Source organism: Hibiscus syriacus, unplaced genomic scaffold (genome assembly GCF_006381635.1).
Source record: "Hibiscus syriacus cultivar Baekdansim isolate YM2019G1 unplaced genomic scaffold, ASM638163v2 tig00116951_pilon, whole genome shotgun sequence".
Classification (NCBI taxonomy): Eukaryota; Viridiplantae; Streptophyta; class Magnoliopsida; order Malvales; family Malvaceae; genus Hibiscus; species Hibiscus syriacus.
The window spans coordinates 4991549-5008385 of NW_024063482.1; the positions used below are offsets into that span (position 1 = coordinate 4991549).

Here is a 16837-nt window from a genome sequence, read left to right on the forward strand (position 1 = left end):
TAAAACTGGATTATTATTTAATTAATTCATGATATTAATTGAATTTGATCAATTTATTTTTAAACAAACGAAATTTAAATATATAAATTTTTCGTGAATAATCATATAGTATTAACAATATTTTTTTTAATTTTTTTAAATTTAAAATAAATATAAAATAATTTATGTTTAAATATAATAATTTATTATATAATATTAACATTTAAACTTCTAATATTTGTGATGCTCAATCCTCGAACTTTTAAAAAATATCAATAAATCAATTAGTACCAAAATTGCTTCAATCATTTCTAGTATTAAGTGACTTCAGTTGCATATATTTTAGTGGGGAACATGAATCAGACTCTAATGGCAATTTAGTAATTAAATTGAAAAACTAGTGGCAATTTACAAACTACTTTGCCCACCAACTTCCAACCACAAGACATCGGTCGCATCGACAGAATAAAATAAATAAAAGTGTAAATTATACAAATAGTCACCAAATACTTAGTGTACTTGTATTTTGATCATCAAAGCTTTAAAATTTTTAATTTATTTTCATTACGGTCATTATCATCAAAAAATATATTTGAGATGATAAATGATAATATATGTGTGATGCTGCTTACTAATAGAATCATAATTATGAAGTTCTATAAGTGAAAAATACTTATTTCTAAACACTAATCGATCTATTCACTAAAATACTTCAATCAGTTACTTGTAATGGCAATACTTAAACTTCTTCTGTCAATTCATTTCCCTTTTACATCATCTGAATACAATTCAATGATTAGAAACAAACTATTAATGGCTTCCATTTAATGATTAGTTCATTGTTTTTCTTTTTGTCGGACATAAAACTTGACAACGCATTCTTTATCTTGCAACTTTGAATTGCCTACGGTTTAATAAAATCAATTGATCATCACAGATGAGGACATAATATAGTCTCAAGAAAGGATTTTCAAGAAAAAAAATATGCTCGTGCAAGTTAAAGATACGTAGAGACTCCAAACAAGGGGAGCAAATGATAAACATATGAAATAAGTCAACTATTAATTTTCATTTATCGATGCATGGTTAAATGAAGTGAAAGTTGTGGATACAAAAAATAATAAATATACAACTAGACTTAAAAATAAACCATGAGTAATGATGAGACGATGGGCATTGAGTTAAGCATTGAAGAGGAATGTTTAGCTATGAAGGGGGGAAAGGAGAGAAAGAAGATAATGTGAAACCTCGACATCTCCTGTATAAAAATTGATAGTCATCATAATGAAAATGAATTAAAAGTTCAGTAATTGTATTGTAAGTTTTAAAAGATCAGTAATTGTATTGTAAGTTTTAAAAGTTTAGTGACAAAATAAAAGAAGACTAAAGGTTTGGTGACTATTTAAGTAGTTTAACCTAATAAAATTATAAATAAAATCGACCCCAATAGAGGGGAAATGCAAATCAGACTTACAAATAATTAAGTACTAAAGAAAGCTTAGAGCTTTTAGGAAGATTTAAGGAAGAGATAAGAGATGCTGAAGCTTTGTTCTTGTAATGTGACGGACCAAGTTCAGGCGTCGGCTCAATGCCGGTTCCTCGGTTCCCCCGGTCCGTTCGCATTTCGGCGGCGGGCCCCGGTCTCTGTCTCTTGTCCTCTTCCGAGTAAACTCAAGTTGACGCCGGTCATAGCGGTTATGTCGAGTCAGAAACCAGAAGTGGCCGAGGTCGTTAAATCCGGGTGGGGGAGTTTGGCTGACCGGCTCCGGTTGGGAAGCTTGGCGGAAGACGGGTTGTCTTTTAAAGAAAAGTAGATCGTGAGGTGTTATGAAGTTGGAATCAACAAAACCGCCACTATTGAAACCCTTGCTAATCTCTTGCAGGTGTGTTTTCCCCCCTTTGCTTCGAAACTTGCGTTCCTATTTTCAAGTTGATTTTATTTGTTTGCAACGCATTTGGTATTAATATCGAGTGTTAAGAGAGCAATTTGAAACTGTTATGAAACTTAAAGCTTTTTATGGGTTCTTTTCAATATAGCTTTTAATATTGTTGGATTCAGCATACATTGAAGTTTTGTCAATGTAATTTGGAAGCATGATCATTCTTATTTAAGTTAATTACTGCATTTCTCTATAGAAATTAATTAGATTAAAGCTAAAATTGAATGCTGAAGTTAGTGTAGTAATGAATCTCGCTGACTATATCAATAATATAAATGGTATCTAAAGTCAATGTTTAATAACAATTTTTTTAGGAAAAAAAAAACAATGAAAACCATATAGTTTTCAGTTCAAAATGAAAATTTTACATTAAAATGTTAAAACTTTTAGAATTACTAGAATCTATACTATATATAGAGCTCTTCAATTGAGTTGTACTATTCTTGCTTTAAATGTGAAACCGATCTATTTAGCTTTGATGTTAATTTCTACTTGCTCCTGTTTTCAAGTTTTTGCGAAACTTCGTTCTAGGAACTCTTATCATAGTTTCCACTCATTACATTTTGGTTTGGTCAATTTGTTTGTTAATTTCGACTTTTTGTTAGTTTAATCTTTTGGAAATTTATGCAATGCAGGAGGTTGGATCTAATCATGCTCAGAGTGTTGAATTTTCGACAGACGGGTTTGCTACGACCCCCACCATGAGAAAATTGCACCTCATATGGGTGACTGCACGTATGCACATAGAAATATACAAATACCCTGCTTGGTGGGTCACTTACTCTTTCATAACAACATTTTGGTTTCCATTTGTAACATATGTTAAAAAGTTTGGTATTTGATTTGGCGGTGTAGGAGTGATGTGGTTGAAATCGAGACATGGTGCCAAAGTGAGGGAAGAATTGGAACCAGAAGGGACTGGATCCTAAAGGACGCTGCAACTGGTGAACGTATTGGACGAGCTACAGGGTGCATCCTGAGCTTTTATCCGGCAATATCTTCCTTCTCTTTGCATGTTATAAGATTCATAACATGAACTGACCTAAGGGGACTAATAATTCTCTACACGCACTAGTCAACATTGAAAATTTACATCAAAATTATATTTTATTTACTAGCTTAGATTCTGTCCAGTGAATGATCTTTTTGCTAAGCCTGCTGCTCTTTCCTAACATATTTATATATGGTTGGTTGTCCCTTGTTCCCATATGTAATGGGGTAAGGGGGAGGTAAGATAGTAGGCTGCCCCCAACACCAGGTTGAGAGCAGCTTCCGTAGAAGACCTCCGAATTATGAAATGCCCTCCGTGGGACTCGATCCCATGACCTCAAGGTTAAGAACCTTGTGCTCTACCAACTGAGCTGGATTTAATATTTCCATCTCAATTTAATATTTCTTTATGAATGTCATTGACATATTTACATCAAAATTAACTGCAATGATTTGTATTAATTTGTGCTTATATATTTGTTAAGATTAGATTTATCCCAAAAGCTAATCGAATTTGGTATGGTTGCAGCAAGTGGGTGATGATGAACCATGACACGAAGGTTAAGAACCTTGTCCTAACATATTTCCATCTCAATTTAATATTTCTTTATGAATGTCATTGACATATTTACATCAAAATTAACTGCAATGATTTGTATTAATTTGTGCTTATATATTTGTTAAGATTAGATTTATCCCAAAAGCTAATCGAATTTGGTATGGTTGCAGCAAGTGGGTGATGATGAACCATGACACGAGGCGGCTGCAGAAAGTTAGTGATGTGGTCCGGGAAGAGCTTTCGGTCCACTTTCCACAAGAGCCTAGGTATGAGCTTTTCCTCACCTTAGACATAAACATTAACTCATTTTATATCTTCAATTACATAATTTAACGGGATAGTAAATGAAAATGACGTGATTATACTTCATTAACTACCTTAGCATTATTTTGTTTAATTTTCTAATTGCTAATGCTCGGTGCTTCGTTCAAGTTGAGACTGAAATTGGATGACTAATAGCTTATTCATAAGTGCTTAAAAATTTTGCTTCCATTCCTTTGGGATTTCAAAGGCACAAAAAAATTATGGTCGTGTATGTATTTGTGGCCTGAAAGCCTTGAAAAGGGTTAAGAGAGACCAATTTAAGAATTTTTATTAGTAAACCTCTTTTTTCATACATATACAAAAAAGAAAATCCAAATGAAGTTTCTTCGAAAGGGATTATTTTTGGAGTACAGTTCTAAACTATTTGTTGAGGTGTGGCGATGCCAAACACGGCTCTATGATTTCAACTGTGATGTTTCATAGTCTGCAGATGTGGTTGGACGGGGAGTATTTTGGTAAACATTTAGAATGTCTGTTTTAGTTACATATCAGAACTTTTAATTTATTTGCTTTGGACACACATTTCTTTATCAAAGTTGCCTGAAGCTGGATAGGGTAGTCAATAGTATACATGCATCGTGATGACCGAATCATCAGAATTTGATACTAATCTTTTAAGATGGCGGACTGAATGCTCAATATGTAAATTTATTAATCTCTATATTTTGTTCTGAGAAATATTGTGGAAATGCTGTAGAAAGCAGATGCTCCGACTTGCAGGATAAATTTCTCAACTCGGAAAAGACTCTTTCGATTTAAAGCTTGCATCAATAATAAAGCTAAACTTCTTAAGTTCAAGAAATACATTTCCCTGTTCTCATTTGTGCAATTTGTTTTAAGCGAGGCATTGTTTATTATTCGATTGATCCTCTTGTGGCCTTTACAGATTAGCATTTCCAGAAAAGAACAACAGAAGTTTGAAGAAAATTCTCAATTTAGAAGATCCTGCTCAATATTCCCGGCTTGCCCTTACGGTAAGATTATTTGGTTTATCTAAGCATCGTTCGAAAAATGGACTTCAAGTTTTTCCGTAAGAAACTTGAAGTATACCGGACCGGACTAGGCATAGGTACCTGGTTCAACCAACCAATTAAGTTCGGTTTTTCCATCATTGTATCTAAGTGTTTTGCATACTCTTTAAAACCCTTGATGTGCTTCTAAAATTTGCAGCCAAGGCGATCTGATCTGGACATGAACCATCATGTCAATTATGTCACCTACATCGGATGGGTTCTGGAGGTCAGTAGAGAGAGCATCCGGAAATTCTTTTGTTCTATTGGTTTTTGTTGTCCAAAGCCAGTTGGTTTAACTCTTCCGGTTGATTTTGTAAGTTGACGTCGATTATACATATCTATATGACAGAGCATGCCTCAAGAGATTATTGACACCCATGAACTGGCAAGAATCACATTGGATTATAGGCGGGAATGCCTACAGTACGACGTTGTTGATTCGCTTACCAGTACGGAGCCAACAGACAATGCCGAAACAGATTCAGAGCTTAACGGAACAAATGGATCTGCAGTGGCAAGAGAAGATGATGTGGACTGCCCTAAGTTTTTGCATCTGTTGAGAGTGTCTTGTGACGGACAGGAAATAAACCGAGGCCGTACCGAGTGGAGAAAGAAACATGCGAGATGAGGTACACAAGTGGACAAAGAAACCCTAAGGACGAGCAGATAATCCATAATCTACCGTACCGTTTTGCGTATTCATATAGTCGAAGGATGTCGTGTCAAGGTGTGGAGTTCAAAAATCATAGAATGGAGGAGAACGTAGCGAGGATTAGCTCAATACTGATGTTCGAAACATCATATTAAAATTCATTAATCTGTTGTGCTTTCCATCTTTCTTCCAGCTTTTCTTCACGACTGTGGTATTTACTTTGGGATGGGCATGGGTCGGGTTGGTTTTTTGGTAAACCCGTCCCGACCCGAGAACAATGACTCCTCTCCTGAAATCCGACCCACATGAAACAATATTTCACCCAACCCAATATAGAACTTAAAAATCTGACCTTACCTGATCAGATTAAACTTTACTCTTTGATTAGTTTGGTAGAACTATTTAGTTAGTTTAAGAACAAAGTCGATGACTTTATGCTTTTTAAACTTTAATTAGTAAACTAAACAAGTATTATAATATTAAATCAAAAGAAAAGCATGAAAATAAGATGAAAAATTGTTCTCCGAACTCTATAGTAGTTTATATGTTCTATATATAGCATATTTTCACGTAAACAAAATCAACAAATCCAAAAATCATGAAAAGTACTTACCTTACTACAAGTTGAAGTTCCTCTACTTTTAAGTTTTGGTTGGCTTGTTGTCAATTAATGGGTATCGACTCTAGAAGAAGAATGAATGAAAATGAAAAAAATTGAGGTTTTTTTATGGTTGAGAATGAATCGGAAATTGTAAGATTTAATCTTGAGCATGAAAAGGGTAAGATTTTGTGAGAAAATGAATTAGGGTAAGAGTTTCATATTTCTGCACATACAATCCTAGATCGAGGAGATAAGATTACAAAGGGAAAGTAAAACATTATAAATAAATAAAATATTAAATTAAGTACCCGGGTCGGTTCGAGTAAGGTATTTTTAACCTTAAATCAAAGTCCAATCCAAACTCGAATATTTTAAATTAAAACACAACCCGACCCGAACCCGGTTTTATTTAAATCCGACCAATCGGATCGGGTCGGATTCCGTCGAGTTTGAATCTCATGCCCATCACTATATTAAGTATTAATGTTTGAAACTCTTGTTTTACACCCCTACAATCTTGTGCTTTAGAACATGTTTTGTTTAATGTATGGGTCAATTTTCAGCCAGTCCCTTGGTTTTATGTCCTACTGTGAGTTTTCGGCACGAGTACATGGCCATATTCAATTTTTAAAATTTCAGATTCTCACGTTCTTATGGTAAAATTAGGGGGAAATGGATACTCAAAAAACAATTAGGGGTTTGTGGATGATAATTGATTTTGATCGGTGATTTTTCTTTCATTCTTTTTAAAATTTTAAGAGAAAATCAAAAGTATAGAGATTAAAATAAAATTTATAAGAAAAATGACTATACAATAAAATAGAATGGTAAGTTTAAGGAATATGTCTAAAAATTTAATTCACTTTCTGAAAATTTATATTTGAGTCTCTTCACTTTCATTTCTTTATAATTTGATTCCAAAATGCAAAATAAAAAAGAAAGCAAAGAGTAGCGTGTCAAATACTCACTGAATAATAATTTTTCTAAAAAACGAATTGTAGACACTATTTTTTCAATTTCATTAAAAATTATTCTTAATTATTATTTTTATTATTATTTTATTATAAATAAATACAAAACAACCCCAAATATATTACAAAACTCGAAGCCCAATATCTGGCCCAAACCCTTTAGGGTTTGTAACATCTCAACTAGGGTTTTCTAACCCTAGCCCCAGCCGCCGCAGATCCTCAACCGTTGGATCTAACATGATCCAACGGTCTTAATGCTTCCAGACAAAACCCTAGGGTTATGATACCCTAGGGCACACATGCGCTGCCGCCTATGCCAGATGCCACCTCCAGCCGTTGCCGACACTCCCATTGCCAGGTGCTCCATTCCGACGATGTCACCACGCTACCACGAACCGTCGAAGCTCCCAGAAGAAGCATTTCATCCGCCCACATGTCTCGTTCTTCAGTGAGTCACCACAGGTTCGGTGACTCACCATAACTCATCTTTGGGACTGGTCCGATAAGAGCCTCGGTGGTGGCTATAAAAGCCACCACACCTGCAAAAAAAGAAAGGAGACAGCCAGGGATAAACAGAAACAAACAGCAAAAAAGGGCAACAGAGAGCAGAAAACCACCACGAACATAGGCGAAAGATCCAAACAACAAGCCAAATACCACATCAACAAAAAACCATTCAAAAAAAGAAAAACAAAGAGAAGGGAGAGAAACTTACCACGTCCGTCGGAGCACTCCAAACCGCCGTCGAACCGAAAATACGCATTTTCCTTAGATCTAGGAAATATTGGAGGGTTTTAGGAGAAAAGGGTATCGGATTTGGCTTTAGAGTTTAAAAACGGAGGATTTGGGTTAATTTGTAAAATTTCGGCCACCGCCCGTACTCGACCCGAATATGAGTCTGAGGTGTCACATTGACTTTTCAAACCTTGACACTTAAAGAAAAACCCCGGGAAATTTAAAACTTGTTTAAAACATAATACTTTAATTTACATAAAAGAGACCACAAAATACAAACTTGATCAGAGTACTCATAATTAACGACTTATTACATGCCAACACTCTATACACAACAAAATAAATACTTTGTCGATTACTTCTGATCTGATCTTCTAGTAATAATATTGTCCTTGCTACTTCTATTCTTGCTCTTCACGTTTCTTGGTATCTACGTGTAAATCACTTACACGCTAAGTCATAGACTTAGTGAGGCAATAAATAAAAGTAACAGTAGATTCATGAATATGTATTCTTACTATTGATCATTATATTTCAATATGCATGGATTTATTCCTATGACATATATAATCAAGTCATACACATGAAACTTACCTTTTTGCATCACTTTCACTTTAATTTATATTTCAATTGCTGTTGCTATACACAACAAAATAAATACTTTGTCGATTACTTCTGATCTGATCTTCTAGTAATAATATTGTCCTTGCTACTTCTATTCTTGCTCTTCACGTTTCTATGACATATATAATCAAGTCATGTACCATGAAACTTACCTTTTTGCATCACTTTCACTTTAATTTATATTTCAATTGCTGTGTTGCCCATGTATATTATTGAGAAATAGAGGTATGTGAGTACATTGAGGTTGTGCACTAATGCTGTCACCACAGCTCGTATAAATTTCCTCATGGGCACCGAACATTTGTTCAGTATTCGTCCCGAAGGACTGCTATATATGTCCCGTAGGACCACTACGTCCCGAAGGACTATAATACCCTCGACTCTTGGCATGCCAACTATACCTATAGCTCTCGTATCATATACTATGGGCATTTATTATGAATATATTTCTCATCACTTATTCTTTCTCTTCGTCACATACCACATGTATGTAACCATATTTCATATCATATCACATATTGCATATTCATATGTCATTTCATATATTCACATAGCGTATTCTTTCACATTGGTCATATCTCATAGCATATATCACATATGCATATATCATATATATCATATCATATATTTATGTTTCATGCTCTTATGTTTATGCATATCATGTATTCATGTACATATAAGAATCATATATCAAATAACATTTTAGAAGTCACTTCTTACCATAGTAACTCCATCATTGGCTCATCGCAAGCCAATGTTCGTTCAATAATATAAGTACAATTAAAATTGCACTCACCTTAGCCTTGTTTGATTTGAATCAATTCTAATCATTTGATTATTCCAGAACTTGTTTAGGCTCAATATCTACATAAACATAACATTTCAAAACAACTATCAGAAGCCTAAACCTTAAACTTGATGTTAACAACTTAAATCGGTTTAATGAATCAAATTTTATTTTTTCATTTAGGGGGGAATCGATGCCCCCCAGGGGGGAATCTGTTCCCCTGCACATACTAGAATTTTCGTCCAAGAGGGGGAATCGATTCTCTTCATAGGGTATCGGTTCCCTCTACCCAGAAATTGTATTTTAACCTCGAAAATCATCAATTCTTTACTTAATTCTTCTATTTTAAAATTCTTCTATTTTAAACCCCTATCATGTCATTAAACTCAACTACCATTACTTAAACCAGAAAATGGCTACCGGCCGGTGGCCAGTTTTCTTTCTGGCCCAAGGAGGCCGGTTTTTTGATTTAAATACCCTCCCCGAATGACGTCGTTTTGAGGAGAGGCATGTCTGTAATTTAATAAGGGTAAAACCCTTTCCGCAATCATTCAAGTTCTATAAATTTACATTATGGTCACCAAAATCAATTTATATGTCTTTTAATTTGGTATTTCAATTTTATTTTTTTATATTTTCGCCACTAATTATATATTTTTATATATATGTTTAGGGTTATGGTTAAATTACATTATTAATGTTTATATTATATTAATGTTTCGAATTATAGTTTTAAGTTTTAATAACTTTTATTTTAAACCACGAAATGACTAATTAAGGCTAAATTACATTATAAGTACATATTTTTTTGAATAATTCAAATTAGGATCTTTAAATTTTATATTTTAATCCCTAATAGTTTGATCTTTTTTATTCATTTAAGTTAATTTTATAATTTTGTTTTATTATTATTTTTTATATATGTTTAAATTATTATTATTTTATTAGTATTATCTTAAGTCATATAAATATATATATAATATTTATTTATTTATCTTATTTATTTTCTATTTAAATCCTATTTTTAATTTTTTTACTTTTAAAATAATAATAATAATCATATTTTAAATATTTATATTTTTTAATATTAAGAAATAGGATGTCTTAAAACACCTAGAAGTCCTTTTCTGATATTCTTAAATAAATTTTTATAAACTATACTAATTTATTTTATTAATATTTATTTATTTTTTAATATTAAGAAAAAAGTTGTCTTAAAGCACCTAAAAGCCATTTTTTATATTTCTAAATTAATAAATATCTTATTTATTAATAGATTTTTTTATAGTAATAAATGTGAAATAACAAGATCATAAATTAAATATATTTGAATATTTAAATTTTTAATAATAGAGACAATTTATAATTAATAAGTACCAATTTGGGCATTGTGAGAGTGTTAATCCTTCCCCAAACGTAATCGAGTACGAACCCCTTTTTATTATTAAAAAAGAATGAATTTTTGGTTAAAACGCAGACCAGTTTATCTTTTAACTGATGTTTTCCTAAAAACTCTTTTAAAAGATAATTTTTAAGTATTCGACCTACCTGATCCAAAAGGCCAACGGCGACTCCTGAAAATATTTTAAAAACCATTTATTCACATTATTTTCTCGCCAAGTAAAAATTTTGTGCCCGGACGAAAACCGGTTACGGCACGAATATAACAATCAAAATTTGAAAACGATTAGAAAATAAAACCTTTTTTTTCCAAATAAGCCTAATATTCATGTTTAGTGGATATTCTTAAATGAGTATACCAACAAAGATTTTCTAAAAACAAAGTGTTGATGCATCAAACAATGAAAATATTCAATCCAAATTGCAAATGACTTATAGTTTCAAATGCAAAATGAAATAGGGAAAGAAAACTACAGAGAACAATGGTCAAATTCTTGGACTCAGTTACAAACACCATTAACAAAAAACACATTAGATAACAAATCTCACATAACCCAAACCCGACACATTAGATAACAAATCTCACATAACCCAAACCCGACCATGGAGATCAACACTTAAACTGATACTCGATAGAGACATACCTGATTAATGCACTCATGGGAACTTCTTCCGTCCAGTGAAGCAAAACATACGAGCCGTTAGTCGCGAAAGATTGCACGCGTTCAAGTTGCTCGGGGCCAGCTCCTGATCCAATCAGTTATGGTTGAAATATTTCTAGTGATATCCTCAATATTATCACTCTTCAAAGCTATTACAATATCTACTGGGTAACTTTCTTTTGCCTCCTCTAGCAGTACTTGAAAGATTTCACACTCTATGTTGTTTGAAAGCTTGGCACCCTCATAACCTCTGTCAGACAAAAAGAGTTCATGAGAAAACCACGTAAATGTGCATGTCTGATTCGGGTATATGTACGAGACAGGTGTGCTAAATTATTTCTAAGTTTTTTCCCAAGCATTCAGAGGATTCTTGGAGGGTGATATTCCTACACCACATCCAAAAAGTAACGGACACAAGTTTTAGGCACAAGTAGTTCAAGAAAAAAAGCATTGAAATAAAAAAGAAATGAAAGTAGATCATACGGCAGAACATTGGCACAATTCGAGTGTCGGATATGGTTATGTACCGAACATGAGTATGTTTAGTTTTTTCCCTATGTTTTTCCATATATTTGGAGGGTTCTCTTTGAAGGTCATATACTTGTCCTTATGTCCAAAAATAGGCCTGACATGAATACTTGAAAAGGATAAGTAGGAACAACATATAAATGATTGGTAAGAGTACTATGGACAGAACATTGGTACCTTTTACTCAACCGATCATACAACACAGTGTTGTCGGTTTGAAGAACTACAACAAGATCGAACCATCGTTCCGGAAAGAAATCACAACCATGATAATCTACAATGTTTCCGCCTTCTTCCATAACATCCTCAAGTTCATCACACACCTTCAGAATTCGATACATTGGAATCAAATGCAAAAAAACACATGCTAAGCTAAAAATACAGAAAACTAGACAGTAATCAAAGGCAACATACCCAAAGTATGTACCCAAAAGTATCAGTATCCACATATATCCGGACACTAATATGATCCTCGAAATATACGAAATGCATAGGAAAAATTGAGCATACCTATCTGTACCCAAAATTTTCCAGAATCCAGGTTACATAGAGTGAATCAGATATACAATCAAACTCCTCTAGAATAAGTATCTGACACTCCGTTCATACTTCATACTATATAAATAGAAAATTATGAATAGCAATAATCACAAACAAAAAAAGCCTAAGAATTTTTTCAAGTTTCAGAACAATTTATTGCTTAAATTAAATGTTATTCCTAAAAACTAATGGTTGTTTTAGCTTTCCTTTTGCAGTAATTAAAATCACCAATATCGAGAAACCCTAAATTAATAATCTCAAAATCCCATCAATCAATAAATTATAAGGTTCAAGCATAAGGGAAGAAGCGGAATTACGAGGTCTTCGTTGATGACGTGGCACTGGAGGTCGTCGTCCCAGCCGTCGTGCAAGTTTTTCTCCTTGACCAAATCTCCAATATTGACGTGGCGGAGATTGGTGGCCTCCGCCAGAGCCGTAGACGTCGTCGTTTTTCCGGTCCCAGGCGTGCCCGTTACCAGTATGTTGGGACTCTTTCTCTTCTTGCCGTCGGCAGCCATAGATAAATTCACTTATTCTTATAGTTGGTGCCTAAAATCAAGGGCTTACATAGGTTTCTACTTTCTCCCCGTTAAAAAAAACGCTTTTGCTTTTCTTTCTGGTTAAAGTAAACAAACGGTCACTAAATTAAGCAAAACTGATCCTTTTAGTCACTTACATTTTAGAAGTTACAAAATAGTCATTGCATTTACCAAATCGTTATAAAATAGAGAAAATAAACTCAGTGACCAAAAATGCCTTATAATATACGACTTTAACCAACTTTTTTTGGATTTGCCAAAATGACCAACTAAATCGCAATGTGATCGATAATTCGCAACGCGATCTCCGGTATCGCAAATCAGTTTCCAGATTCGCAACGCGATTTCCCAAATTCGCGTTGCGATTTTCCTAATTCACAACGCGAATACGTAAATCGCAACGCGAAAACGTAAATCGCAACGCGAAAACGTAAATCACAACGCGATTACGTAAATCGCAACGCGAATACGTAAATCGCAACGCGATTACGTAAATCGCAAAGCGAATACGTAAATCGTAATGCGAATCTGACTATCGCAATGCGATTTACATAGCGCCATTCGTATTAACGCGTATTTTTTTCAAATTCCAAACACGAATATATTAATATATCGAAACACTGAACCGTCCACAGTATATCCAGTAATCGCAACTCATAACCTAAAACCCTAAATCACAACTCAGTCTCATCTCCATCTCTCACTCTCTAAGGCGACAACCGTCCCCATCTCCGACGAAATCAGTCCCCACGACGATAACAGTCTCCATCTCCGACGAAATCATTCACGGTCAGAAATGGAAAATCAACCACCGAGGGTTAGTTTTTTTAATTATTTTTATTTTAAAATTTTTGCATTATTATTAGGTTTTTCATATTGAAATTGATGATAAGTTTACTGGTGTTTTCAATAATAGATTAACCATTTCACTTAGATTGCTTATTATATTCATTTGATTGCTGCCAATACTGCTAAACTGTTTAGTCTTTAACCCTGTGAAGTTAGTATTTGTCTTTGTTTTGTATTTTGGTTGAAGTAATGCAATCCATTCAAGTTTCTTTCAATTTTAGTATTTGAAACCGAGAATGACTATCGCAACGAGTGAATCGCAATGCGAAAATGACTATCGCAACGAGAGAATCACAATGCGATTTTCATTTCGCGTTGCGATTCTTGCGTTGTGATAGTCAAATTCGCGTTGCGATAGTCATTTTCGTGTTGCGATTTAAAGTTTCAGAAACTATTCTTCTTCTGCAAATTGAAACTTGAATGGGTTGCATTACTTCAACCAAAAAACAAATACTAAATTCATAGTGTTGAAAATTTAAGTTTGAAGAATAAACTACTACTCTTTATGTTTATTGTTCATATCTTCACAGTGTAGTTTTTGGTATATCTAAATTGGTATGTTTATTGTTTTTGCAGAACTTTTATTCGGCTCAATTGACCTTAAGAAATAAAGTAAGCCTGGCCAAAACAATTGCGTCGAAGCTTTCACCTGTACAAAGAAAAAAATTTTAGGATACTTGCTTCGGGCCATGGTTGAAAGTACAACATCCGGGTGGAGATGCTATGTTAACCCATCTGTTTCTTCAAACCATGACTATCGATCTACCAGAGACAATACAACGTCGTGATGAAGAGATATGGTTTGATTTTACGCATTGCGATAGTCATTTCCGTGTTGCGATAGTCATATTCGCGTTGCGATTTCCGCGTTGCGATAGTCAAATGAATGTCTAATAAGTGATAACAACTGAACATATCATAGCAATATTCAAACTCAAGTTACTAATACATGCCTAACTGAAAATGTTAAAAGTTCACACATAATATACACATAATACAACGTTTGCATTTAAAAATCACCTAAGTTAACAGTCCCAAAAGGTGAAGCCATTGTGATTGGGATTTTGATGAAGATCCATATTTTGGTAGAGGAAAAAATGATTGTGATGGCACTAGTGATCCACATGTCAACCTTGTATGACCACTTTCCTTGCACCGACTACATGTCGATCTCTTCTTCTCTTCACCCTTAGACGGTATACGATCGTGACCTTTTGGTCGGCCAGGTAGCCTTCTGTCCATGGCTGGTGGCAAAACTTGTTTGTAAGTCATCTGGTATGTGTAACACCCCCAACCCATACCCGACCCGGATATGAGTCAGAGATACTACATTGACTTTAAAACATAACTCTTAATAAATAATAGTAAAATATTTGAACTTATATTAAGAAAATACATTAATATACATACTGTAATATAAGTTTACAAAGATATTCAGAGCATACACAACTTAACCCTTTAATTACATGCCAACTGCTATTTACATAACAAAATGACCTACTGATTAAGTTGCTTCTGATCTGGGGGTTGCAGGAGTAATACTGTCAAGCTGCTTCACCTGTCTCGTCTAATTCCTCGGATCCTACGTGTGAAACACTCACACGCTAAGTCATCGACTTAGTGAGGCAATAATAATAACAAGGCAATATAATGTAATGAAAATATCAGGATCATATGAGATGAGATGCAAACATGTACTTAATCAATGTAGTATACTTCATCAATATCCATACCTGTAAGCGTATGACTGTAACATTCATGAATCTGTATTAATAAGTTTATTGGCCCATGATAGCATTGAGAACCTAAGGTATTGGAGTAATGTGAGGTTGTGCACTATGCTGTCACCACAGCTCGTATAAATGCACCGAAGTGCCCCGTAGAATTGCACCGTAGTGCCATAATATGTCCATAAGGACCACATAGAATTCCTTAAGAATCATATACATATACTATGGATCAAGTATGTGTCTTTCAAGACTTCACACAGGTTCCAAAGGATATACATATGTCCTAAAGAACCGCGTAGACCCTCTACCCTTGGCATGCCAACTATACCTATAGTTCTCATCTACATAACATGGGCTTATACATTTCCCGTAGTTCATATCGCGTAGTCATATTATTTCCATACCTTTATCACATAGGCATATCATTTACATACCTTTATCACATAGCTCATATAACTTTTTCTGCATATTCATGTCATGCAATACATATAATATGAATTCATGTCATGTAATACATTTAATATAAATTCATGTCATGTATCATAATATGGAATGTGATCATATGTCAAAATATGGAATCTAGACTTATCACAAGTCTAGAACTGAATATAATACTATATTCATGCTATGCATATGCACTCACATATACTTCTTTGCCTTTTCCTCGATCGATCCTACTTGTAGATTGTTCCCGAACTCGAGTAGGCTCGGTATCTACATAAACATAATTTTTAAGATGATCATCAGATGTCTATGTCTTGAAATTAAGCTTTAATAGCTTACTAATTTAAGAAATTTATAGCTTAGTCTTTCTTTCTTTTCTTTCTTCTTTTTTCTCATGGGGGAATCGGTTCCCCCCCTGGGGGTATCGATTCCCCTCAAGCATTCTGGAATTTCATTTCGTTGAGGGGGTATCGGTTCCCCTTGAATGGGTACCGATTCCCCTAACCCAGAAATTCTATTTTGAGCCCGGAAATCATCTCATTTCAACTCAAACATACATATTTCAATCCCTTTAATACTCTTAGCTCTCATACACTTACTTAAACTAATTATTATCCATTAAATACCTCTAAAACCTAGAAATCTAATTCTCCATTTAGAATTTAAGAATCCAACCCAAATTCCAATATGTTCTAATTTGAATTCTAACACCTCATACTTCTTAGTTAGCTTCTTGACAAGTCAAAAATCTTATTCAAACTTCAAAAACTCATTCCTATCAAAATTTCATCTAAAAATTCATTTTCCAAATCATTCTCTAAAACACTTATCTTGTTATTTTAATGTCATATAAGCTTTCCTTTAGCTTATATAACATCCAAGCTTTCATTTCCAATCTTAAAAATCAAAGAAACTACTAAGGTTCAGATTCTTACCTTTACTTGCAAGCTCCACGTTGAGAGAAGGAAG

At 33.9% G+C, this 16837-nt stretch overlaps 1 protein-coding gene and 1 pseudogene across 1 annotated transcript; one reads left to right on the plus strand and one right to left on the minus strand.

Annotated features, from left to right (window-relative positions):
* The first annotated feature begins 1464 nt into the window (after positions 1-1464).
* Positions 1465-16261, plus strand: LOC120189116 (annotated as a pseudogene).
* Positions 11291-12839, minus strand: LOC120189117 (adenylate kinase isoenzyme 6 homolog). Its single transcript, XM_039192453.1, has 3 exons — positions 12624-12839; positions 11944-12089; positions 11291-11488 (listed from the first exon to the last, which is right to left on the minus strand). Exons 1-3 carry the CDS (start codon positions 12822-12824, stop codon positions 11302-11304), a joined length of 534 nt encoding a protein of 177 aa, XP_039048384.1. The 5' UTR covers positions 12825-12839; the 3' UTR covers positions 11291-11301.
* Positions 16262-16837: the final 576 nt, after the last annotated feature.

Excerpts from the sequence above, each read along its gene's own strand:
- LOC120189117 (XM_039192453.1), bottom strand. The coding sequence starts at position 12,824 with ATGGCTGCCGACGGCAAGAAGAGAAAGAGTCCCAACATACTGGTAACG. Across the intron at positions 12,090-12,623 it reads ACGTCATCAACGAAGACCTC|GTGTGTGATGAACTTGAGGA; the intron begins GTAATTCCGCTT and ends CGAATTCTGAAG. Across the intron at positions 11,489-11,943 it reads TATGATCGGTTGAGTAAAAG|AGGTTATGAGGGTGCCAAGC; the intron begins GTACCAATGTTC and ends TTTGTCTGACAG.